The 22,346-nt window shown below is 36.7% G+C and overlaps 1 protein-coding gene across 1 annotated transcript in view; it reads left to right on the top strand.

Moving 5' to 3' along the window:
• The first annotated feature begins 5,532 nt into the window (after positions 1-5,532).
• Positions 5,533-22,346, top strand: part of LOC139374612 (huntingtin) — a 137,888-nt gene continuing 121,074 nt past the window's right edge. The window contains exons 1-2 of the mRNA XM_071115640.1: positions 5,533-5,960; positions 9,105-9,188. Coding sequence (XP_070971741.1) covers positions 5,863-5,960; positions 9,105-9,188 — 182 coding nt within the window. The 5' untranslated portion in view covers positions 5,533-5,862. The remainder of the gene's footprint in view (positions 5,961-9,104; positions 9,189-22,346) is intronic.

Genomic DNA, 22,346 nt, shown 5'->3' on the forward strand with positions numbered 1-22,346 from the left:
TTGTCGTGGCTCGGCTCCAATACGCCTGGTATCTGACATGGGGAAAGAGAACTGTGAGTGTTCAGAGATATTCCATGACATTCTATTCTAGAATTAGGAACGTTATACAGTGCAGGACATAGCTAGCTCTGGCTGTTGGCTTCTCGTTGTCTTTTTCTACATGCTATATTTCTTTGCTTCCAGACGCACCACGAAGCTCACCTCCACCTGTCAGTCAGTGTAGAAACACTCTTTGCCTCAAAAACCATGTAAATGATGTACTTCAAAACTTGTAAGCTCTTTTGATATCTCATTAGGCGCAGGCACGCACCCAGGCGCAGACACACACACATACACACTTGGACTGGGGGTAAAGGCTTGGCATCCATCCCTGTACAGCAGTAAGATATTTCATTTTGCGGCACTAAGGTGTAGAAAATGTCTGCTTCTCAAATTGCACCCTATTCCCTACTGTATGTAGTGCACTACAAAAGAAGTGCACTACATAGGGCATAGCGGTTCATTTGGGACACATGCAATAACTATAGGAAGTGTCTTTGAGCATAATGCAAATGACATCAAATCAAACTGGAAATGGTTTTGATTTAAAATGTTTTAAAAAAAACGTTTTTTTCAACTGAAATAACTGGCATAAACCTTGATCTACAGTGTGTGGAGGGCCAAGAGTTGTTCCTGACCATGTGACCTGGCCCGGGAAAACCCTCTGAGCCCAACTTAAAGCCTCTCTATGACCCACGATTCAATCCGATCGCTCTTTGTCCACAATGCACGTTTTTTTTATTTTTTTTTTAAGTCAATGTTCACAGTTAAACGCTGCACATGTCGTCTCGGTCAGAAATGACCTTTTTTTTTAAAAAATGGCGCATCGTCCAAATCCCCCGGAGTCTATAGGACGGGATTCAGTCCCATCTTCTAACTATAGGGCCCCTTGTTGTTCCTGGTCATGTGATCAGGATGGAGGAACTCCAGGCCTTACCCACACAGTATGTGCCAACCAGTCATCCTTAGTCAGTGTTCTTTCTTTTTGACGTCTGAATGGACGGTCCCACGTTAGGCTGACAAGGAACCTAAATACAGCTCATCAAAAAATAACATTTTTAATATTTTTTTTTACATGTTTTGAATGTCTGCACAAAGTGCATTTTAATATACGAAACAAAAAATATGTAATTATTACTCAAGCATGTTATAGGTTGTTGCAGGTTCCTTGTCTGTAATTGAAATTTACCTTTCAGTGCCAACATATGACATGTATTTACAGGGGACAACGACACATTTGTTACCACAAGGTGATAATAAATTGACAACATACTCCCTATATAGTGGCCTACTTGTGAACAGGGCCCATAAAGGCTCTGTTCAAAAGGCTTTGGTCAAAATGCCCTGTTCAAGAGTAGTGCACTATATAGGGAATGAAAACGAGTGCCATTTGGGACAGAGCTCTTTTTTTTTTTAATGATCTTTTTAATTATTATTTTTTGTACAGTCATGTTGTTCAACCACTGCAGTTCATGTAATTGTTGTACAAGTTGTATCACTGGGTGTTACTGTGTCATATCTTCTGACATTTGTAATTAGTCCTGAGAATACACTGCCGTTTTGGATAAAAAATAATAATAACACAAATCCTCCCCCCCCCCTGTGTCCCCGGATTGGTTTTTGGTCAATTTTAGTCATTTGACAGAGGCTTTTTAATCCAGAGTGACTTAGTTAGTGCTTTCACCTTAAGATAAGCTAGGTGAGACAAATGATTTATATCACAGTAATGCACTGTAGTCAGGAAGCACCTTTTCATTATACAAATATACACTAACAGTAAAGCAGGATAAATGAGGTGTCCCAGATGGAACCCAACAGTACAGAAGGATAAATGAGGTGTCCCAGGTAGAACCCAACAGTACAGAAGGATAAAGGAGGTGTCCCAGATGGAACCCAACAGTACAGAAGGATAAAGGAGGTGTCCCAGGTAGAACCCAACAGTAAAGCAGGATAAAGGAGTTGTCCCAGGTAGAACCCAACCGTAAAGCAGGATAAAGGAGGTGTCCCAGGTAGAACCCAACAGTAAAGCAGGATAAAGGAGGTGTCCCAGGTAGAACCCAACAGTAAAGCAGGATAAAGGAGTTGTCCCAGGTAGAACCCAACAGTAAAGCAGGATAAAGGAGGTGTCCCAGGTAGAACCCAACAGTAAAGCAGGATAAAGGAGGTGTCCCTAACTGAACCCAACAGTAAAGCAGGATAAAGGAGTTGTCCCAGGTAGAACCCAACAGTAAAGCAGGATAAAGGAGTTGTCCCAGGTAGAACCCAACAGTAAAGCAGGATAAAGGAGTTGTCCCAGGTAGAACCCAACCGTAAAGCAGGATAAAGGAGGTGTCCCAGGTAGAACCCAACAGTAAAGCAGGATAAAGGAGGTGTCCCAGGTAGAACCCAACAGTAAAGCAGGATAAAGGAGTTGTCCCAGGTAGAACCCAACCGTAAAGCAGGATAAAGGAGGTGTCCCTAACTGAACCCAACAGTAAAGCAGGATAAAGGAGGTGTCCCAGGTAGAACCCAACAGTAAAGCAGGATAAAGGAGGTGTCCCTAACTGAACCCAACAGTAAAGCAGGATAAAGGAGGTGTCCCTAACTGAACCCAACAGTAAAGCAGGATAAAGGTGTCCCAGGTAGAACCCAACAGTAAAGCAGGATAAAGGAGGTGTCCCAGGTATAACCCAACAGTAAAGCAGGATAAAGGAGGTGTCCCTAACTGAACCCAACAGTAAAGCAGGATAAAGGAGGTGTCCCTAACTGAACCCAACAGTAAAGCAGGATAAAGGAGGTGTCCCTAACTGAACCCAACAGTAAAGCAGGATAAAGGAGGTGTCCCAGGTAGAACCCAACAGTAAAGCAGGATAAAGGAGGTGTCCCAGGTAGAACCCAACAGTAAAGCAGGATAAAGGAGGTGTCCCTAACTGAACCCAACAGTAAAGCAGGATAAAGGAGGTGTCCCTAACTGAACCCAACAGTAAAGCAGGATAAAGGAGGTGTCCCTAACTGAACCCAACAGTAAAGCAGGATAAAGGAGGTGTCCCAGGTAGAACCCAACAGTAAAGCAGGATAAAGGAGGTGTCCCTAACTGAACCCAACAGTAAAGCAGGATAAAGGAGGTGTCCCAAACTGAACCCAACAGTAAAGCAGGATAAAGGAGGTGTCCCAGGTAGAACCCAACAGTACAGAAGGATAAAGGAGGTGTCCCAGGTAGAACCCAACAGTAAAGCAGGATAAAGGAGGTGTCCCAGGTAGAACCCAACAGTAAAGCAGGATAAAGGAGGTGTCCCTAACTGAACCCAACAGTAAAGCAGGATAAAGGAGGTGCCCCAGGTAGAACCCAACAGTAAAGCAGGATAAAGGAGGTGTCCCAGGTAGAACCCAACAGTAAAGCAGGATGAAGGAGGTGTCCCTAACTGAACCCAACAGTAAAGCAGGATAAAGGAGGTGTCCCAGGTAGAACCCAACAGTAAAGCAGGATAAAGGAGGTGTCCCTAACTGAACCCAACAGTAAAGCAGGATAAAGGAGGTGTCCCTAACTGAACCCAACAGTAAAGCAGGATAAAGGAGGTGTCCCAGGTAGAACCCAACAGTAAAGCAGGATAAAGGAGGTGTCCCAGGTAGAACCCAACAGTAAAGCAGGATAAAGGAGGTGTCCCTAACTGAACCCAACAGTAAAGCAGGATAAAGGAGGTGTCCCAGGTAGAACCCAACAGTAAAGCAGGATAAAGGAGGTGTCCCTAACTGAACCCAACAGTAAAGCAGGATAAAGGAGGTGTCCCAAACTGAACCCAACAGTAAAGCAGGATAAAGGAGGTGTCCCAGGTAGAACCCAACAGTAAAGCAGGATAAAGGAGGTGTCCCTAACTGAACCCAACAGTAAAGCAGGATAAAGGTGTCCCAAACTGAACCCAACAGTAAAGCAGGATAAAGGAGGTGTCCCAGGTAGAACCCAACAGTAAAGCAGGATAAAGGAGGTGTCCCTAACTGAACCCAACAGTAAAGCAGGATAAAGGAGGTGTCCCAGGTAGAACCCAACAGTAAAGCAGGATAAAGGAGGTGTCCCTAACTGAACCCAACAGTAAAGCAGGATAAAGGTGTCCCAGGTAGAACCCAACAGTAAAGCAGGATAAAGGAGGTGTCCCAGATGGAACCCAACAGTAAAGCAGGATAAAGGAGGTGTCCCTAACTGAACCCAACAGTAAAGCAGGATAAAGGAGGTGTCCCAGGTAGAACCCAACAGTAAAGCAGGATAAAGGAGGTGTCCCTAACTGAACCCAACAGTAAAGCAGGATAAAGGAGGTGTCCCAGATGGAACCCAACAGTAAAGCAGGATAAAGGAGGTGTCCCTAACTGAACACAACAGTAAAGCAGGATAAAGGAGGTGTCCCAGGTAGTACCCAACAGTAAAGCAGGATAAAGGAGGTGTCCCTAACTGAACCCAACAGTAAAGCAGGATAAAGGTGTCCCAGGTAGAACCCAACAGTAAAGCAGGATAAAGGAGGTGTCCCAGGTAGAACCCAACAGTAAAGCAGGATAAAGGAGGTGTCCCAGGTAGTACCCAACAGTAAAGCAGGATAAAGGAGGTGTCCCTAACTGAACCCAACAGTAAAGCAGGATAAAGGTGTCCCAGGTAGAACCCAACAGTAAAGCAGGATAAAGGAGGTGCCCCAGGTAAAGCAGGATAAAGCCTTAACCCCTCCATACTGTAGTGTACTACTTTTGACCAGAGTGCTATGGATCCTAGTCAAAAGTGGTGCACTACACAGGGATTAGACTACCATTTGGGACAGAAAGAAAGCACATATACAGGTGTAGCCTACATGTCAGATAGTGATTGAGTGGTGTCGTTTCCTACAGGTACTACATTTCTGGGTGTGTGAGGCAGTCATTGGAAGAAAACACATTTATTTAATTGGTACGTTTTTCTAGTCTACCTGTTCTATTGAAATGTTGATATCACACTAATAAGTGCGCGTGCTGAAATACACTGCAATGTGACTGCAGGGGCAAATGTTTTCAGTACGCACTACCTCATCCACATCTCCCCAGAGCAGACACACGCCCTAATCACATGATGATTCTGCCAAGATCGTTCACTTGGAAGGAAACGTCCGTTTTTTCCCCCCGACTCAACAGTCGGGATTACCGTTGAATGGCATAGAATGTAAACGGTGCAGATGATATACCGTTTTGATATCACGGAATATCGCCTCGTCGTGCAGGATTTCAGCACTCGTGACGCTCAAACAAAAAAACAAAAAAAAAGCCGCTACCCATCCACCCAATCACGGCTAACAACGGCCCGAGCCTCGTCCTTATTGGTGCCTCCACCCAATCACGACAGACAACGGCACGAGCCTCGTCCTTATTGGTGCCTCCACCCAATCACAACTGACGACGGCCCGAGCCTCGTCCTTATTGGTGCCCGCTCTTCCTCTGATTGGCTACCGGTGCAGCGTTGGCCCAACCCTACCCCACCAACTGTCACAGGAGCTCCCACTTCCTTGTGATTCTGTCCAGGCGCATCGAAGATGGCTTTGAGTATGGATGGTAGTGGCTATATCAACCAACGTCCTATTCATTTATCGAGGCTATTGTAAAGAAATAAAGGATTATCTTGCGTCGATAAGTGAAGTCGGAGAGGCGGCAGTAAAGTAGTCGCGAGTAGTGTTCATACGCTCGTCGTACTACGGACGGTTCGCTTCCCGGCGCGTGTTTTTGATGTTGTTTTTTTGTTGCTCCCCCCTGGTTGATCCCGATAGCTAGCTAACTGACACTTAAACGACAATTGTGTAAATATTAGCCACAGCTAAGCTATCCACTGCTGGTAAAAAAATGGCCACCATGGATAAATTAATGAAGGCCTTTGAATCTCTCAAGTCTTTCCAACAACAACAGGGACCGCCGACGGCCGAGGAGACGGCTCAAAAACAGTACGTCCGTGTTTGTTTATGGTCATTGTGTTGAGACACTGCGAGCGATGAGTTAAGCTTACATTACATACACGGTAGTTGGCTGGTTAGCTAGCTAGTTAGCGAAGCTATTCGCAGGTTATTGCGAGTTAGCGATGCTAACCTTATAGCTAGCTAGCTGTCACCGTCCAGTCCAGGCGACCCTGTCACAACACACACAGCAACACACAGTTTTACACCCCACGTCTATTTGATAGCTGGCGCTTGTAAACAAATGCCAAGGTGGACTAAATATTACGATATCATTTCACTAAAGTAAAGTCTTGAAAAAATAAATCAAATCAAGTTTAATTTCTCTTCTCTCATATACATTGTGCAGATTGACTGATTTAGTTTCCACCCCCCACAATCATTCGTTGCTTGTTGTCTAATATACATTATCTTATAAATTATATGTATAATTGATTTCAATACATTTATTTTATCAAATCAACATAATGACATTTCTGTTTGTCACATGCTTGGTAAACAACAGGTGTAGACTAACAGTGACATGCTTACTGACAGGCCCTTCCCAACAATGCAGAGAGAGAGAAATACTAACAGGAGGAATACAGTGCCTTGAGAAAGTATTCACACCCCTTGACTTTTTCCACGTTTTGTTGTGTTACAAAGTGGGATGAAAATGTTTTCAATTATATTTTTTTGACAACAATCCACACAAAGTATTCTAATGTCAAAGTGGAAGAGAATTTGAACATTTTCTGTGAAAAATAAATGAAAGACCCCCTGAGATGTTTGAATCACCTTTGGCATCCATTACAGCTGTGAGTCTCTAAGAGATTTACACACCTGGACCTGTACAATATGTGCACATTATTGTTAAGAAATGCATTCACGCTTTGTCAAGTTGGTTGTTGATCATTGCTAGACAGCCATTTTCAAGTCTTGACATAGATTTTGAAGCTGATTTTAGGTCAACTGTTACTAGGCCACTCAGAAACATTCAACGTCTTCTTGGTAAGCAAGGTCATTGTCCTGCTGAAAGCAAACTGAACCAGGTTCTCCTCTAGGATTCTTGCCTGTGCTTCGATCTATTCCATTTATTTTTATCCTAAAAGAAACGACCTAGTCCTTGCCGATGACAAGCATACCCATAACATGAGTCAGCCACCACCATGCTTGAAAATATGAAGAGTGGTACTCAGTGATGATGTTGGATTTGCCCCAATCATAATGTATTGTATTCAGGACATAAATGTAATTGCTTTGCCACATTTTTTTTTGCAGTTTTACTTTAGTGCCTTGTTGCAAACAGGATGCATTGTTTTGAATATTGTTTTATCCTGTACAGGCTTCCTTCTTTTCCCCTCTGTCACTTAGTTTAGTATTGCGGCGTAACTACAATGTTGTTGATCCATCCTCCGTTTTCTCCCGTCACAGCCATTAAACTCTGTTACTATTTTACAGTCCCCATTGGCCTCATGGTGAAATCTCTGAGCGGTTTCCTTCCTCTCCGGCAACTGAGTTAGTAGTGACTGACTGTAGTGACTGTATCTTTGTAGTGACTGGGTGTATTGATACACCATCCAAAGTGTAATGAATAACTTCACCATGCTGAAAGGGATATTTTTTACCCATCTACCAATAGGTGCCTTCTTTTTGAATATCCCTCCGAGCACTGGAAAACCTCCCTGGAAAACCTCCCTGGTCTTTGTAGTTGAAACTGTGTTGTGAAATTCACTGCTCGACTGAGGGACCTTACAGATAATTGTATGTGTGGGGTACAGAGACGAGGTAGTCATTCAAAAATCATGTTAAACGCTATTATTGCAAACAGTGAGTCCATGCAACTTATTATGTGACTTGTTCAGCACATTTTTACTCCTGAACTGATTTAGGCATCACCATAACAAAAGGGGTTGAATACTTATTGACTCAAGACATTTCAGCTTTCAATTGGAATTCATTTGTAAAAAAAAAATGTCTTAAAACATAATTCCACTTTGACATTATAGATTATTGTGTGTAGGACAGTGACACAATCAAATCGCAGTTGAATCCATTTTAAATTCAGGCTGTAACAACAAAAGGTGGAGAAAGTCCAGGGGTGTGAATTCTTTCTGAAAGCCCTGTACATATACAGGTAGAGATAAAGTGACCAGGCAACAGGGTAGATAATCAACAGTAGCAGCAGCGTATGTGATGAGTCAATGCAGATAGTCCGGCTAGCTATTAGTTAACAGTTTAATGCAGATAGTCCGGCTAGCTATTAGTTAACAGTTTAATGCAGATAGTCCGGCTAGCTGTTAGTTAACAGTTTAATGCAGATAGTCCGGCTAGCTATTAGTTAACAGTTTAATGCAGATAGTCCGGCTAGCTGTTAGTTAACAGTTTAATGCAGATAGTCCGGCTAGCTGTTAGTTAACAGTTTAATGCAGATAGTCCGGCTAGCTGTTAGTTAACAGTCTAATGCAGATAGTCCGGCTAGCTGTTAGTTAACAGTTTAATGCAGATAGTCCGGCTAGCTGTTAGTTAACAGTTTAATGCAGATAGTCCGGCTAGCTGTTAGTTAACAGTTTAATGCAGATAGTCCGGCTAGCTGTTAGTTAACAGTTTAATGCAGATAGTCCGGCTAGCTGTTAGTTAACAGTTTAATGCAGATAGTCCGGCTAGCTGTTAGTTAACAGTTTAATGCAGATAGTCCGGCTAGCTGTTAGTTAACAGTTTAATGCAGATAGTCCGGCTAGCTGTTAGTTAACAGTCTAATGCAGATAGTCCGGCTAGCTGTTAGTTAACAGTCTAATGCAGATAGTCCGGCTAGCTGTTAGTTAACAGTTTAATGCAGATAGTCCGGCTAGCTGTTAGTTAACAGTTTAATGAACCATTTAACAGTCTAGATGTAGGTTGTACAGGCATGTACAAGTGACCTTGTAATCAGTCTTACCTTTAGCAATAGACTGGCATCACACACACACATTCCCCATTGTTGTTCCACTTCGTTAGGCAAGGTAATGCTACCAGTCTTTCTTATTTTTTTTAATTAACCCTTTGTTACTTGATTTCTCTCTCTCTCTCTCTCTCTCACACACACACACACACACACACACACACACACACACACACACACACTATTGCTCTTTCTCTCTCCCTCTCTCTCTGTAGGAAGAAAGAGCTGGCCACCACCAAAAAGGACAGAGTGGCCCACTGCCTGACCATATGTGAGAACATCATAGCCCAGTCTCTGAGGTAAGCCCGCCCGCCGCCACTGATCTGGGATCAGCGTTACCCACGGCCAGTACCGTTATGAACCCATAGGGACTTCATTCATAAAACTGACCCGAGATTACTGTTTATAAGTCATTTGAATACATTACATGTACACACAGGCACACTTACATACTCAGACACACACACACACACACACACACACACACACACACACACACACACACACACACACACACACACTTGGATGTTCCAGATTAGCTCCACTGTTATTGGTAATCAGATTTGGTATTCCTGGCCAGATGAGGCTTACATATAAAATTATACATGCATCCCAAATGGGACCCTTTCCCACTACTCTTTATAGGGTTCTGGTCTAAAGTAGTGCACTATATAGGGAATAGGGTGCCATAGGGCTCTGGTCTAAAGTAGTGCATTATATAGGGTGCCATAGTGCTCTGATCTAAAGTAGTGCACTATATAGGGAATAGGGTGCCATAGAGCTCTGGTCTAAAGTAGTACACTATATAGGGAATAGGGTACCATAGGGCTCTGTTCTAAAGTAGTGCACTATATAGGGAATAGGGTGCCATAGAGCTCTGGTCTAAAGTAGTACACTATATAGGGAATAGGGTACCATAGGGCTCTGTTCTAAAGTAGTGCACTATATAGGGAATAGGGTGCCATAGAGCTCTGGTCTAAAGTAGTACATTATATAGGGAATAGGGTACCATAGGGCTCTGTTCTAAAGTAGCGCACTATATAGGGAATAGGGTCCCGTAGGGCTCTGGTCTAAAGTAGTGCACTATATAGGGAATAGGGTACCATAGGGCTCTGTTCTAAAGTAGTGCACTATATAGGGAATAGGGTCCCGTAGGGCTCTGGTCTAAAGTAGTGCACTATATAGGGAATAGGGTACCATAGGGCTCTGTTCTAAAGTAGTGCACTATATAGGGAATAGGGTGCCATAGAGCTCTGGTCTAAAGTAGTACACTATATAGGGAATAGGGTACCATAGGGCTCTGTTCTAAAGTAGCACACTATATAGGGAATAGGGTCCCGTAGGGCTCTGGTCTAAAGTAGTGCACTATATAGGGAATAGGGTACCATAGGGCTCTGTTCTAAAGTAGTGCACTATATAGGGAATAGGGTCCCGTAGGGCTCTGGTCTAAAGTAGTGCACTATATAGGGAATAGGGTCCCGTAGGGCTCTGGTCTAAAGTAGTGCACTATATAGGGAATAGGGTCCCGTAGAGCTCTGGTCTAAAGTAGTGCACTATATAGGGAATAGGGTGCCATAGAGCTCTGGTCTAAAGTAGTGCACTATATAGGGAGTATGGTTCCATATTAGGCTATTAGTTGAGCGATGTACCGATGTCATTTGCTAGGGTTATTTCTTTAAATCAAATGTGCTGTTGTTGAAAAGGGTGTTTTACCAGAATGAAAGTAGCCAAATCAACCACCGTAAACACAACTGTCATCTGGCTATATGTTGATCAGGGATACAGTATATTTATGGTTACATGTTGATCAGGGTTTAGGATACAGTATATTTATGGTTATATGTTGATCAGGGTTTAGGATACTGTATATTTATGGTTATATGTTGATCAGGGATACAGTATATTTTTGGTTATATGTTGATCAGGGATACAGTATATTTATGGTTACATGTTGATCAGGGTTTAGGATACTGTATATTTATGGTTACATGTTGATCAGGGTTTAGGATACAGTATATTTATGGTTACATGTTGATCAGGGATACAGTATATTTATGGTTACATGTTGATCAGGGATACAGTATATTTATGGTTACATGTTGATCAGGGATACAGTATATTTATGGTTATATGCTGATCAGGGTTTAGGATACAGTATATTTGTGGTTATATGTTGATCAGGGTTTAGGATACAGTATATTTATGGTTACATGTTGATCAGGGATACAGTATATTTATGGTTACATGTTGTTCAGGGATACAGTATATTTATGGTTATATGTTGATCAGGGTTTAGGATACAGTATATTTATGGTTATATGCTGATCAGGGTTTAGGATACAGTATATTTATGGTTATATGTTGATCAGGGTTTAGGATACAGTATATTTATGGTTATATGCTGATCAGGGTTTAGGATACAGTATATTTATGGTTATATGTTGATCAGGGTTTAGGATACAGTATATTTATGGTTATATGTTGATCAGGGTTTAGGATACAGTATATGTATGGTTACATGTTGATCAGGGTTTAGGATACAGTATATTTATGGTTACATGTTGATCAGGGATACAGTATATTTATGGTTATATGTTGATCAGGGTTTAGGATACAGTATATTTATGGTTATATGTTGATCAGGGTTTAGGATACAGTATATTTATGGTTACATGCTGATCAGGGTTTAGGATACAGTATATTTATGGTTATATGTTGATCAGGGTTTAGGATACAGTATATTTATGGTTACATGTTGATCAGGGATACAGTATATTTATGGTTATATGTTGATCAGGGTTTAGGATACAGTATATTTATGGTTATATGTTGATCAGGGTTTAGGATACAGTATATTTATGGTTACATGCTGATCAGGGTTTAGGATACAGTATATTTATGGTTATATGTTGATCAGGGTTTAGGATACAGTATATTTATGGTTACATGTTGATCAGGGATACAGTATATTTATGGTTATATGTTGATCAGGGTTTAGGATACAGTATATTTATGGTTATATGTTGATCAGGGTTTAGGATACAGTATATTTATGGTTATATGCTGATCAGGGTTTAGGATACAGTATATTTATGGTTATATGTTGATCAGGGTTTAGGATACAGTATATTTATGGTTACATGTTGATCAGGGTTTAGGATACAGTATATTTATGGTTATATGCTGATCAGGGTTTAGGATACAGTATATTTATGGTTATATGTTGATCAGGGATACAGTATATTTATGGTTATATGTTGATCAGGGATACAGTATATTTATGGTTATATGTTGATCAGGGTTTAGGATACAGTATATTTATGGTTACATGTTGATCAGGGTTTAGGATACAGTATATTTATGGTTATATGTTGATCAGGGTTTAGGATACAGTATATTTATGGTTACATGTTGATCAGGGATACAGTATATTTATGGTTATATGTTGATCAGGGTTTAGGATACAGTATATTTATGGTTACATGTTGATCAGGGATACAGTATATTTATGGTTATATGTTGATCAGGGTTTAGGATACAGTATATTTATGGTTATATGTTGATCAGGGTTTAGGATACAGTATATTTATGGTTATATGTTGATCAGGGATACAGTATATTTATGGTTATATGTTGATCAGGGTTTAGGATACAGTATATTTATGGTTATATGCTGATCAGGGTTTAGGATACAGTATATTTATGGTTATATGTTGATCAGGGTTTAGGATACAGTATATTTATGGTTATATGCTGATCAGGGTTTAGGATACAGTATATTTATGGTTATATGCTGATCAGGGTTTAGGATACAGTATATTTATGGTTATATGTTGATCAGGGATACAGTATATTTATGGTTATATGTTGATCAGGGTTTAGGATACAGTATATTTATGGTTATATGTTGATCAGGGATACAGAATATTTATGGTTATATGTTGATCAGGGTTTAGGATACAGTATATTTATGGTTACATGTTGATCAGGGTTTAGGATACAGTATATTTATGGTTATATGTTGATCAGGGATACAGTATATTTATGGTTATATGTTGATCAGGGTTTAGGATACAGTATATTTATGGTTATATGTTGATCAGGGTTTAGGATACAGTATATTTATGGTTATATGTTGATCAGGGTTTAGGATACAGTATATTTATGGTTATATGTTGATCAGGGTTTAGGATACAGTATATTTATGGTTACATGTTGATCAGGGATACAGTATATTTATGGTTATATGTTGATCAGGGTTTAGGATACAGTATATTTATGGTTATATGTTGATCAGGGTTTAGGATACAGTATATTTATGGTTATATGTTGATCAGGGATACAGTATATTTATGGTTATATGTTGATCAGGGTTTAGGATACAGTATATTTATGGTTATATGTTGATCAGGGTTTAGGATACAGTATATTTATGGTTACATGTTGATCAGGGATACAGTATATTTATGGTTACATGTTGATCAGGGTTTAGGATACAGTATATTTATGGTTATATGTTGATCAGGGTTTAGGATACAGTATATTTATGGTTATATGTTGATTAGGGTTTAGGATACAGTATATTTATGGTTATATGCTGATCAGGGTTTAGGATACAGTATATTTATGGTTATATGTTGATCAGGGATACAGTATATTTATGGTTATATGTTGATCAGGGATACAGTATATTTATGGTTATATGTTGATCAGGGTTTAGGATACAGTATATTTATGGTTACATGTTGATCAGGGTTTAGGATACAGTATATTTATGGTTATATGTTGATCAGGGTTTAGGATACAGTATATTTATGGTTACATGTTGATCAGGGATACAGTATATTTATGGTTATATGTTGATCAGGGTTTAGGATACAGTATATTTATGGTTACATGTTGATCAGGGATACAGTATATTTATGGTTATATGTTGATCAGGGTTTAGGATACAGTATATTTATGGTTATATGTTGATCAGGGTTTAGGATACAGTATATTTATGGTTATATGTTGATCAGGGATACAGTATATTTATGGTTATATGTTGATCAGGGTTTAGGATACAGTATATTTATGGTTATATGTTGATCAGGGTTTAGGATACAGTATATTTATGGTTATATGCTGATCAGGGTTTAGGATACAGTATATTTATGGTTATATGCTGATCAGGGTTTAGGATACAGTATATTTATGGTTATATGTTGATCAGGGATACAGTATATTTATGGTTATATGTTGATCAGGGTTTAGGATACAGTATATTTATGGTTATATGTTGATCAGGGATACAGTATATTTATGGTTATATGTTGATCAGGGTTTAGGATACAGTATATTTATGGTTACATGTTGATCAGGGTTTAGGATACAGTATATTTATGGTTATATGTTGATCAGGGATACAGTATATTTATGGTTATATGTTGATCAGGGTTTAGGATACAGTATATTTATGGTTATATGTTGATCAGGGTTTAGGATACAGTATATTTATGGTTATATGTTGATCAGGGTTTAGGATACAGTATATTTATGGTTATATGTTGATCAGGGTTTAGGATACAGTATATTTATGGTTACATGTTGATCAGGGATACAGTATATTTATGGTTATATGTTGATCAGGGTTTAGGATACAGTATATTTATGGTTATATGTTGATCAGGGTTTAGGATACAGTATATTTATGGTTACATGTTGATCAGGGATACAGTATATTTATGGTTATATGTTGATCAGGGTTTAGGATACAGTATATTTATGGTTATATGTTGATCAGGGTTTAGGATACAGTATATTTATGGTTATATGTTGATCAAGGATACAGTATATTTATGGTTATATGTTGATCAGGGTTTAGGATACAGTATATTTATGGTTATATGTTGATCAGGGTTTAGGATACAGTATATTTATGGTTACATGTTGATCAGGGATACAGTATATTTATGGTTACATGTTGATCAGGGTTTAGGATACAGTATATTTATGGTTACATGTTGATCAGGGTTTAGGATACAGTATATTTATGGTTATATGTTGATCAGGGTTTAGGATACAGTATATTTATGGTTATATGTTGATCAGGGTTTAGGATACAGTATATTTATGGTTATATGTTGATCAGGGTTTAGGATACAGTATATTTATGGTTATATGTTGATCAGGGTTTAGGATACAGTATATTTATGGTTATATGTTGATCAGGGTTTAGGATACAGTATATTTATGGTTATATGTTGATCAGGGTTTAGGATACAGTATATTTATGGTTATATGTTGATCAGGGTTTAGGATACAGTATATTTATGGTTATATGTTGATCAGGGTTTAGGATACAGTATATTTATGGTTATATGTTGATCAGGGTTTAGGATACAGTATATTTATGGTTATATGTTGATCAGGGTTTAGGATTCAGTATATTTATGGTTATATGTTGATCAGGGATACAGTATATTTATGGTTATATGTTGATCAGGGATACAGTATATTTATGGTTATATGTTGATCAGGGTTTAGGATACAGTATATTTATGGTTATATGTTGATCAGGGTTTAGGATACAGTATATTTATGGTTATATGCTGATCAGGGTTTAGGATACAGTATATTTATGGTTATATGTTGATCAGGGATACAGTATATTTATGGTTATATGTTGATCAGGGTTTAGGATACAGTATATTTATGGTTATATGTTGATCAGGGATACAGTATATTTATGGTTATATGTTGATCAGGGTTTAGGATACAGTATATTTATGGTTACATGTTGATCAGGGATACAGTATATTTATGGTTATATGTTGATCAGGGTTTAGGATACAGTATATTTATGGTTATATGTTGATCAGGGTTTAGGATACAGTATATTTATGGTTATATGTTGATCAGGGATACAGTATATTTATGGTTATATGTTGATCAGGGTTTAGGATACAGTATATTTATGGTTACATGTTGATCAGGGATACAGTATATTTATGGTTATATGTTGATCAGGGTTTAGGATACAGTATATTTATGGTTACATGTTGATCAGGGATACAGTATATTTATGGTTATATGTTGATCAGGGTTTAGGATACAGTATATTTATGGTTATATGTTGATCAGGGTTTAGGATACAGTATATTTATGGTTATATGTTGATCAGGGATACAGTATATTTATGGTTATATGTTGATCAGGGTTTAGGATACAGTATATTTATGGTTATATGCTGATCAGGGTTTAGGATACAGTATATTTATGGTTATATGTTGATCAGGGTTTAGGATACAGTATATTTATGGTTATATGCTGATCAGGGTTTAGGATACAGTATATTTATGGTTATATGCTGATCAGGGTTTAGGATACAGTATATTTATGGTTATATGTTGATCAGGGATACAGTATATTTATGGTTATATGTTGATCAGGGTTTAGGATACAGTATATTTATGGTTACATGTTGATCAGGGTTTAGGATACAGTATATTTATGGTTATATGTTGATCAGGGATACAGTATATTTATGGTTATATGTTGATCAGGGTTTAGGATACAGTATATTTATGGTTATATGTTGATCAGGGTTTAGGATACAGTATATTTATGGTTATATGTTGATCAGGGTTTAGGATACAGTATATTTATGGTTATATGTTGATCAGGGTTTAGGATACAGTATATTTATGGTTACATGTTGATCAGGGATACAGTATATTTATGGTTATATGTTGATCAGGGTTTAGGATACAGTATATTTATGGTTATATGTTGATCAGGGTTTAGGATACAGTATATTTATGGTTATATGTTGATCAGGGATACAGTATATTTATGGTTATATGTTGATCAGGGTTTAGGATACAGTATATTTATGGTTATATGTTGATCAGGGTTTAGGATACAGTATATTTATGGTTACATGTTGATCAGGGATACAGTATATTTATGGTTACATGTTGATCAGGGTTTAGGATACAGTATATTTATGGTTATATGTTGATCAGGGTTTAGGATACAGTATATTTATGGTTATATGTTGATCAGGGTTTAGGATACAGTATATTTATGGTTATATGCTGATCAGGGTTTAGGATACAGTATATTTATGGTTATATGTTGATCAGGGATACAGTATATTTATGGTTATATGTTGATCAGGGATACAGTATATTTATGGTTATATGTTGATCAGGGTTTAGGATACAGTATATTTATGGTTACATGTTGATCAGGGTTTAGGATACAGTATATTTATGGTTATATGTTGATCAGGGTTTAGGATACAGTATATTTATGGTTACATGTTGATCAGGGATACAGTATATTTATGGTTATATGTTGATCAGGGTTTAGGATACAGTATATTTATGGTTACATGTTGATCAGGGATACAGTATATTTATGGTTATATGTTGATCAGGGTTTAGGATACAGTATATTTATGGTTATATGTTGATCAGGGTTTAGGATACAGTATATTTATGGTTATATGTTGATCAGGGATACAGTATATTTATGGTTATATGTTGATCAGGGTTTAGGATACAGTATATTTATGGTTATATGTTGATCAGGGTTTAGGATACAGTATATTTATGGTTATATGCTGATCAGGGTTTAGGATACAGTATATTTATGGTTATATGCTGATCAGGGTTTAGGATACAGTATATTTATGGTTATATGTTGATCAGGGATACAGTATATGTATGGTTATATGTTGATCAGGGTTTAGGATACAGTATATTTATGGTTATATGTTGATCAGGGATACAGTATATTTATGGTTATATGTTGATCAGGGTTTAGGATACAGTATATTTATGGTTACATGTTGATCAGGGTTTAGGATACAGTATATTTATGGTTATATGTTGATCAGGGATACAGTATATTTATGGTTATATGTTGATCAGGGTTTAGGATACAGTATAGTTATGGTTATATGTTGATCAGGGTTTAGGATACAATATATTTATGGTTATATGTTGATCAGGGTTTAGGATACAGTATATTTATGGTTATATGTTGATCAGGGTTTAGGATACAGTATATTTATGGTTACATGTTGATCAGGGATACAGTATATTTATGGTTATATGTTGATCAGGGTTTAGGATACAGTATATTTATGGTTATATGTTGATCAGGGTTTAGGATACAGTATATTTATGGTTACATGTTGATCAGGGATACAGTATATTTATGGTTATATGTTGATCAGGGTTTAGGATACAGTATATTTATGGTTATATGTTGATCAGGGTTTAGGATACAGTATATTTATGGTTATATGTTGATCAAGGATACAGTATATTTATGGTTATATGTTGATCAGGGTTTAGGATACAGTATATTTATGGTTATATGTTGATCAGGGTTTAGGATACAGTATATTTATGGTTACATGTTGATCAGGGATACAGTATATTTATGGTTACATGTTGATCAGGGTTTAGGATACAGTATATTTATGGTTACATGTTGATCAGGGTTTAGGATACAGTATATTTATGGTTATATGTTGATCAGGGTTTAGGATACAGTATATTTATGGTTATATGTTGATCAGGGTTTAGGATACAGTATATTTATGGTTATATGTTGATCAGGGTTTAGGATACAGTATATTTATGGTTATATGTTGATCAGGGTTTAGGATACAGTATATTTATGGTTATATGTTGATCAGGGTTTAGGATACAGTATATTTATGGTTATATGTTGATCAGGGTTTAGGATACAGTATATTTATGGTTATATGTTGATCAGGGTTTAGGATACAGTATATTTATGGTTATATGTTGATCAGGGTTTAGGATACAGTATATTTATGGTTATATGTTGATCAGGGTTTAGGATACAGTATATTTATGGTTATATGTTGATCAGGGTTTAGGATACAGTATATTTATGGTTATATGTTGATCAGGGTTTAGGATACAGTATATTTATGGTTATATGTTGATCAGGGTTTAGGATACAGTATATTTATGGTTATATGTTGATCAGGGTTTAGGATACAGTATATTTATGGTTATATGTTGATCAGGGTTTAGGATACAGTATATTTATGGTTATATGTTGATCAGGGTTTAGGATACAGTATATTTATGGTTATATGTTGATCAGGGTTTAGGATACAGTATATCTATGGTTATATGTTGATCAGGGTTTAGGATACAGTATATTTATGGTTATATGTTGATCAGGGTTTAGGATACAGTATATCTATGGTTATATGTTGATCAGGGTTTAGGATACAGTATATTTATGGTTATATGTTGATCAGGGTTTAGGATACAGTATATTTATGGTTATATGCTGATCAGGGTTTAGGATACAGTATATTTATGGTTATATGTTGATCAGGGTTTAGGATACAGTATATTTATGGTTATATGTTGATCAGGGTTTAGGATACAGTATATTTATGGTTATATGTTGATCAGGGTTTAGGATACAGTATATTTATGGTTATATGTTGATCAGGGTTTAGGATACAGTATATTTATGGTTATATGCTGATCAGGGTTTAGGATACAGTATATTTATGGTTATATGTTGATCAGGGATACAGTATATTTATGGTTATATGTTGATCAGGGATACAGTATATTTATGGTTATATGTTGATCAGGGTTTAGGATACAGTATATTTATGGTTACATGTTGATCAGGGTTTAGGATACAGTATATTTATGGTTATATGTTGATCAGGGTTTAGGATACAGTATATTTATGGTTACATGTTGATCAGGGATACAGTATATTTATGGTTATATGTTGATCAGGGTTTAGGATACAGTATATTTATGGTTACATGTTGATCAGGGATACAGTATATTTATGGTTATATGTTGATCAGGGTTTAGGATACAGTATATTTATGGTTATATGTTGATCAGGGTTTAGGATACAGTATATTTATGGTTATATGTTGATCAGGGATACAGTATATTTATGGTTATATGTTGATCAGGGTTTAGGATACAGTATATTTATGGTTATATGTTGATCAGGGTTTAGGATACAGTATATTTATGGTTATATGCTGATCAGGGTTTAGGATACAGTATAATTATGGTTATATGCTGATCAGGGTTTAGGATACAGTATATTTATGGTTATATGTTGATCAGGGATACAGTATATTTATGGTTATATGTTGATCAGGGTTTAGGATACAGTATATTTATGGTTATATGTTGATCAGGGATACAGTATATTTATGGTTATATGTTGATCAGGGTTTAGGATACAGTATATTTATGGTTACATGTTGATCAGGGTTTAGGATACAGTATATTTATGGTTATATGTTGATCAGGGATACAGTATATTTATGGTTATATGTTGATCAGGGTTTAGGATACAGTATATTTATGGTTATATGTTGATCAGGGTTTAGGATACAGTATATTTATGGTTATATGTTGATCAGGGTTTAGGATACAGTATATTTATGGTTATATGTTGATCAGGGTTTAGGATACAGTATATTTATGGTTACATGTTGATCAGGGATACAGTATATTTATGGTTATATGTTGATCAGGGTTTAGGATACAGTATATTTATGGTTATATGTTGATCAGGGTTTAGGATACAGTATATTTATGGTTACATGTTGATCAGGGATACAGTATATTTATGGTTATATGTTGATCAGGGTTTAGGATACAGTATATTTATGGTTATATGTTGATCAGGGTTTAGGATACAGTATATTTATGGTTATATGTTGATCAAGGATACAGTATATTTATGGTTATATGTTGATCAGGGTTTAGGATACAGTATATTTATGGTTATATGTTGATCAGGGTTTAGGATACAGTATATTTATGGTTACATGTTGATCAGGGATACAGTATATTTATGGTTACATGTTGATCAGGGTTTAGGATACAGTATATTTATGGTTACATGTTGATCAGGGTTTAGGATACAGTATATTTATGGTTATATGTTGATCAGGGTTTAGGATACAGTATATGTATGGTTATATGTTGATCAGGGTTTAGGATACAGTATATTTATGGTTATATGTTGATCAGGGTTTAGGATACAGTATATTTATGGTTATATGTTGATCAGGGTTTAGGATACAGTATATTTATGGTTATATGTTGATCAGGGTTTAGGATACAGTATATTTATGGTTATATGTTGATCAGGGTTTAGGATACAGTATATTTATGGTTATATGTTGATCAGGGTTTAGGATACAGTATATTTATGGTTATATGTTGATCAGGGTTTAGGATACAGTATATTTATGGTTATATGTTGATCAGGGTTTAGGATACAGTATATTTATGGTTATATGTTGATCAGGGTTTAGGATACAGTATATTTATGGTTATATGTTGATCAGGGTTTAGGATACAGTATATTTATGGTTATATGTTGATCAGGGTTTAGGATACAGTATATTTATGGTTATATGTTGATCAGGGTTTAGGATACAGTATATTTATGGTTATATGTTGATCAGGGTTTAGGATACAGTATATTTATGGTTATATGTTGATCAGGGTTTAGGATACAGTATATTTATGGTTATATGTTGATCAGGGTTTAGGATACAGTATATTTATGGTTATATGTTGATCAGGGTTTAGGATACAGTATATCTATGGTTATATGTTGATCAGGGTTTAGGATACAGTATATTTATGGTTATATGTTGATCAGGGTTTAGGATACAGTATATCTATGGTTATATGTTGATCAGGGTTTAGGATACAGTATATTTATGGTTATATGTTGATCAGGGTTTAGGATACAGTATATTTATGGTTATATGCTGATCAGGGTTTAGGATACAGTATATTTATGGTTATATGTTGATCAGGGTTTAGGATACAGTATATTTATGGTTATATGTTGATCAGGGTTTAGGATACAGTATATTTATGGTTATATGTTGATCAGGGTTTAGGATACAGTATATTTATGGTTATATGTTGATCAGGGTTTAGGATACAGTATATTTATGGTTATATGTTGATCAGGGTTTAGGATACAGTATATTTATGGTTATATGTTTATCAGGGTTTAGGATACAGTATATTTATGGTTATATGTTGATCAGGGTTTAGGATACAGTATATTTATGGTTATATGTTGATCAGGGTTTAGGATTCAGTATATTTATGGTTATATGTTGATCAGGGATACAGTATATTTATGGTTATATGTTGATCAGGGATACAGTATATTTATGGTTATATGTTGATCAGGGTTTAGGATACAGTATATTTATGGTTATATGTTGATCAGGGTTTAGGATACAGTATATTTATGGTTATATGCTGATCAGGGTTTAGGATACAGTATATTTATGGTTATATGTTGATCAGGGATACAGTATATTTATGGTTATATGTTGATCAGGGTTTAGGATACAGTATATTTATGGTTATATGTTGATCAGGGATACAGTA

This window comes from Oncorhynchus clarkii, chromosome 19, assembly GCF_045791955.1.
Source record: "Oncorhynchus clarkii lewisi isolate Uvic-CL-2024 chromosome 19, UVic_Ocla_1.0, whole genome shotgun sequence".
Lineage (NCBI taxonomy): Eukaryota > Metazoa > Chordata > Actinopteri > Salmoniformes > Salmonidae > Oncorhynchus > Oncorhynchus clarkii.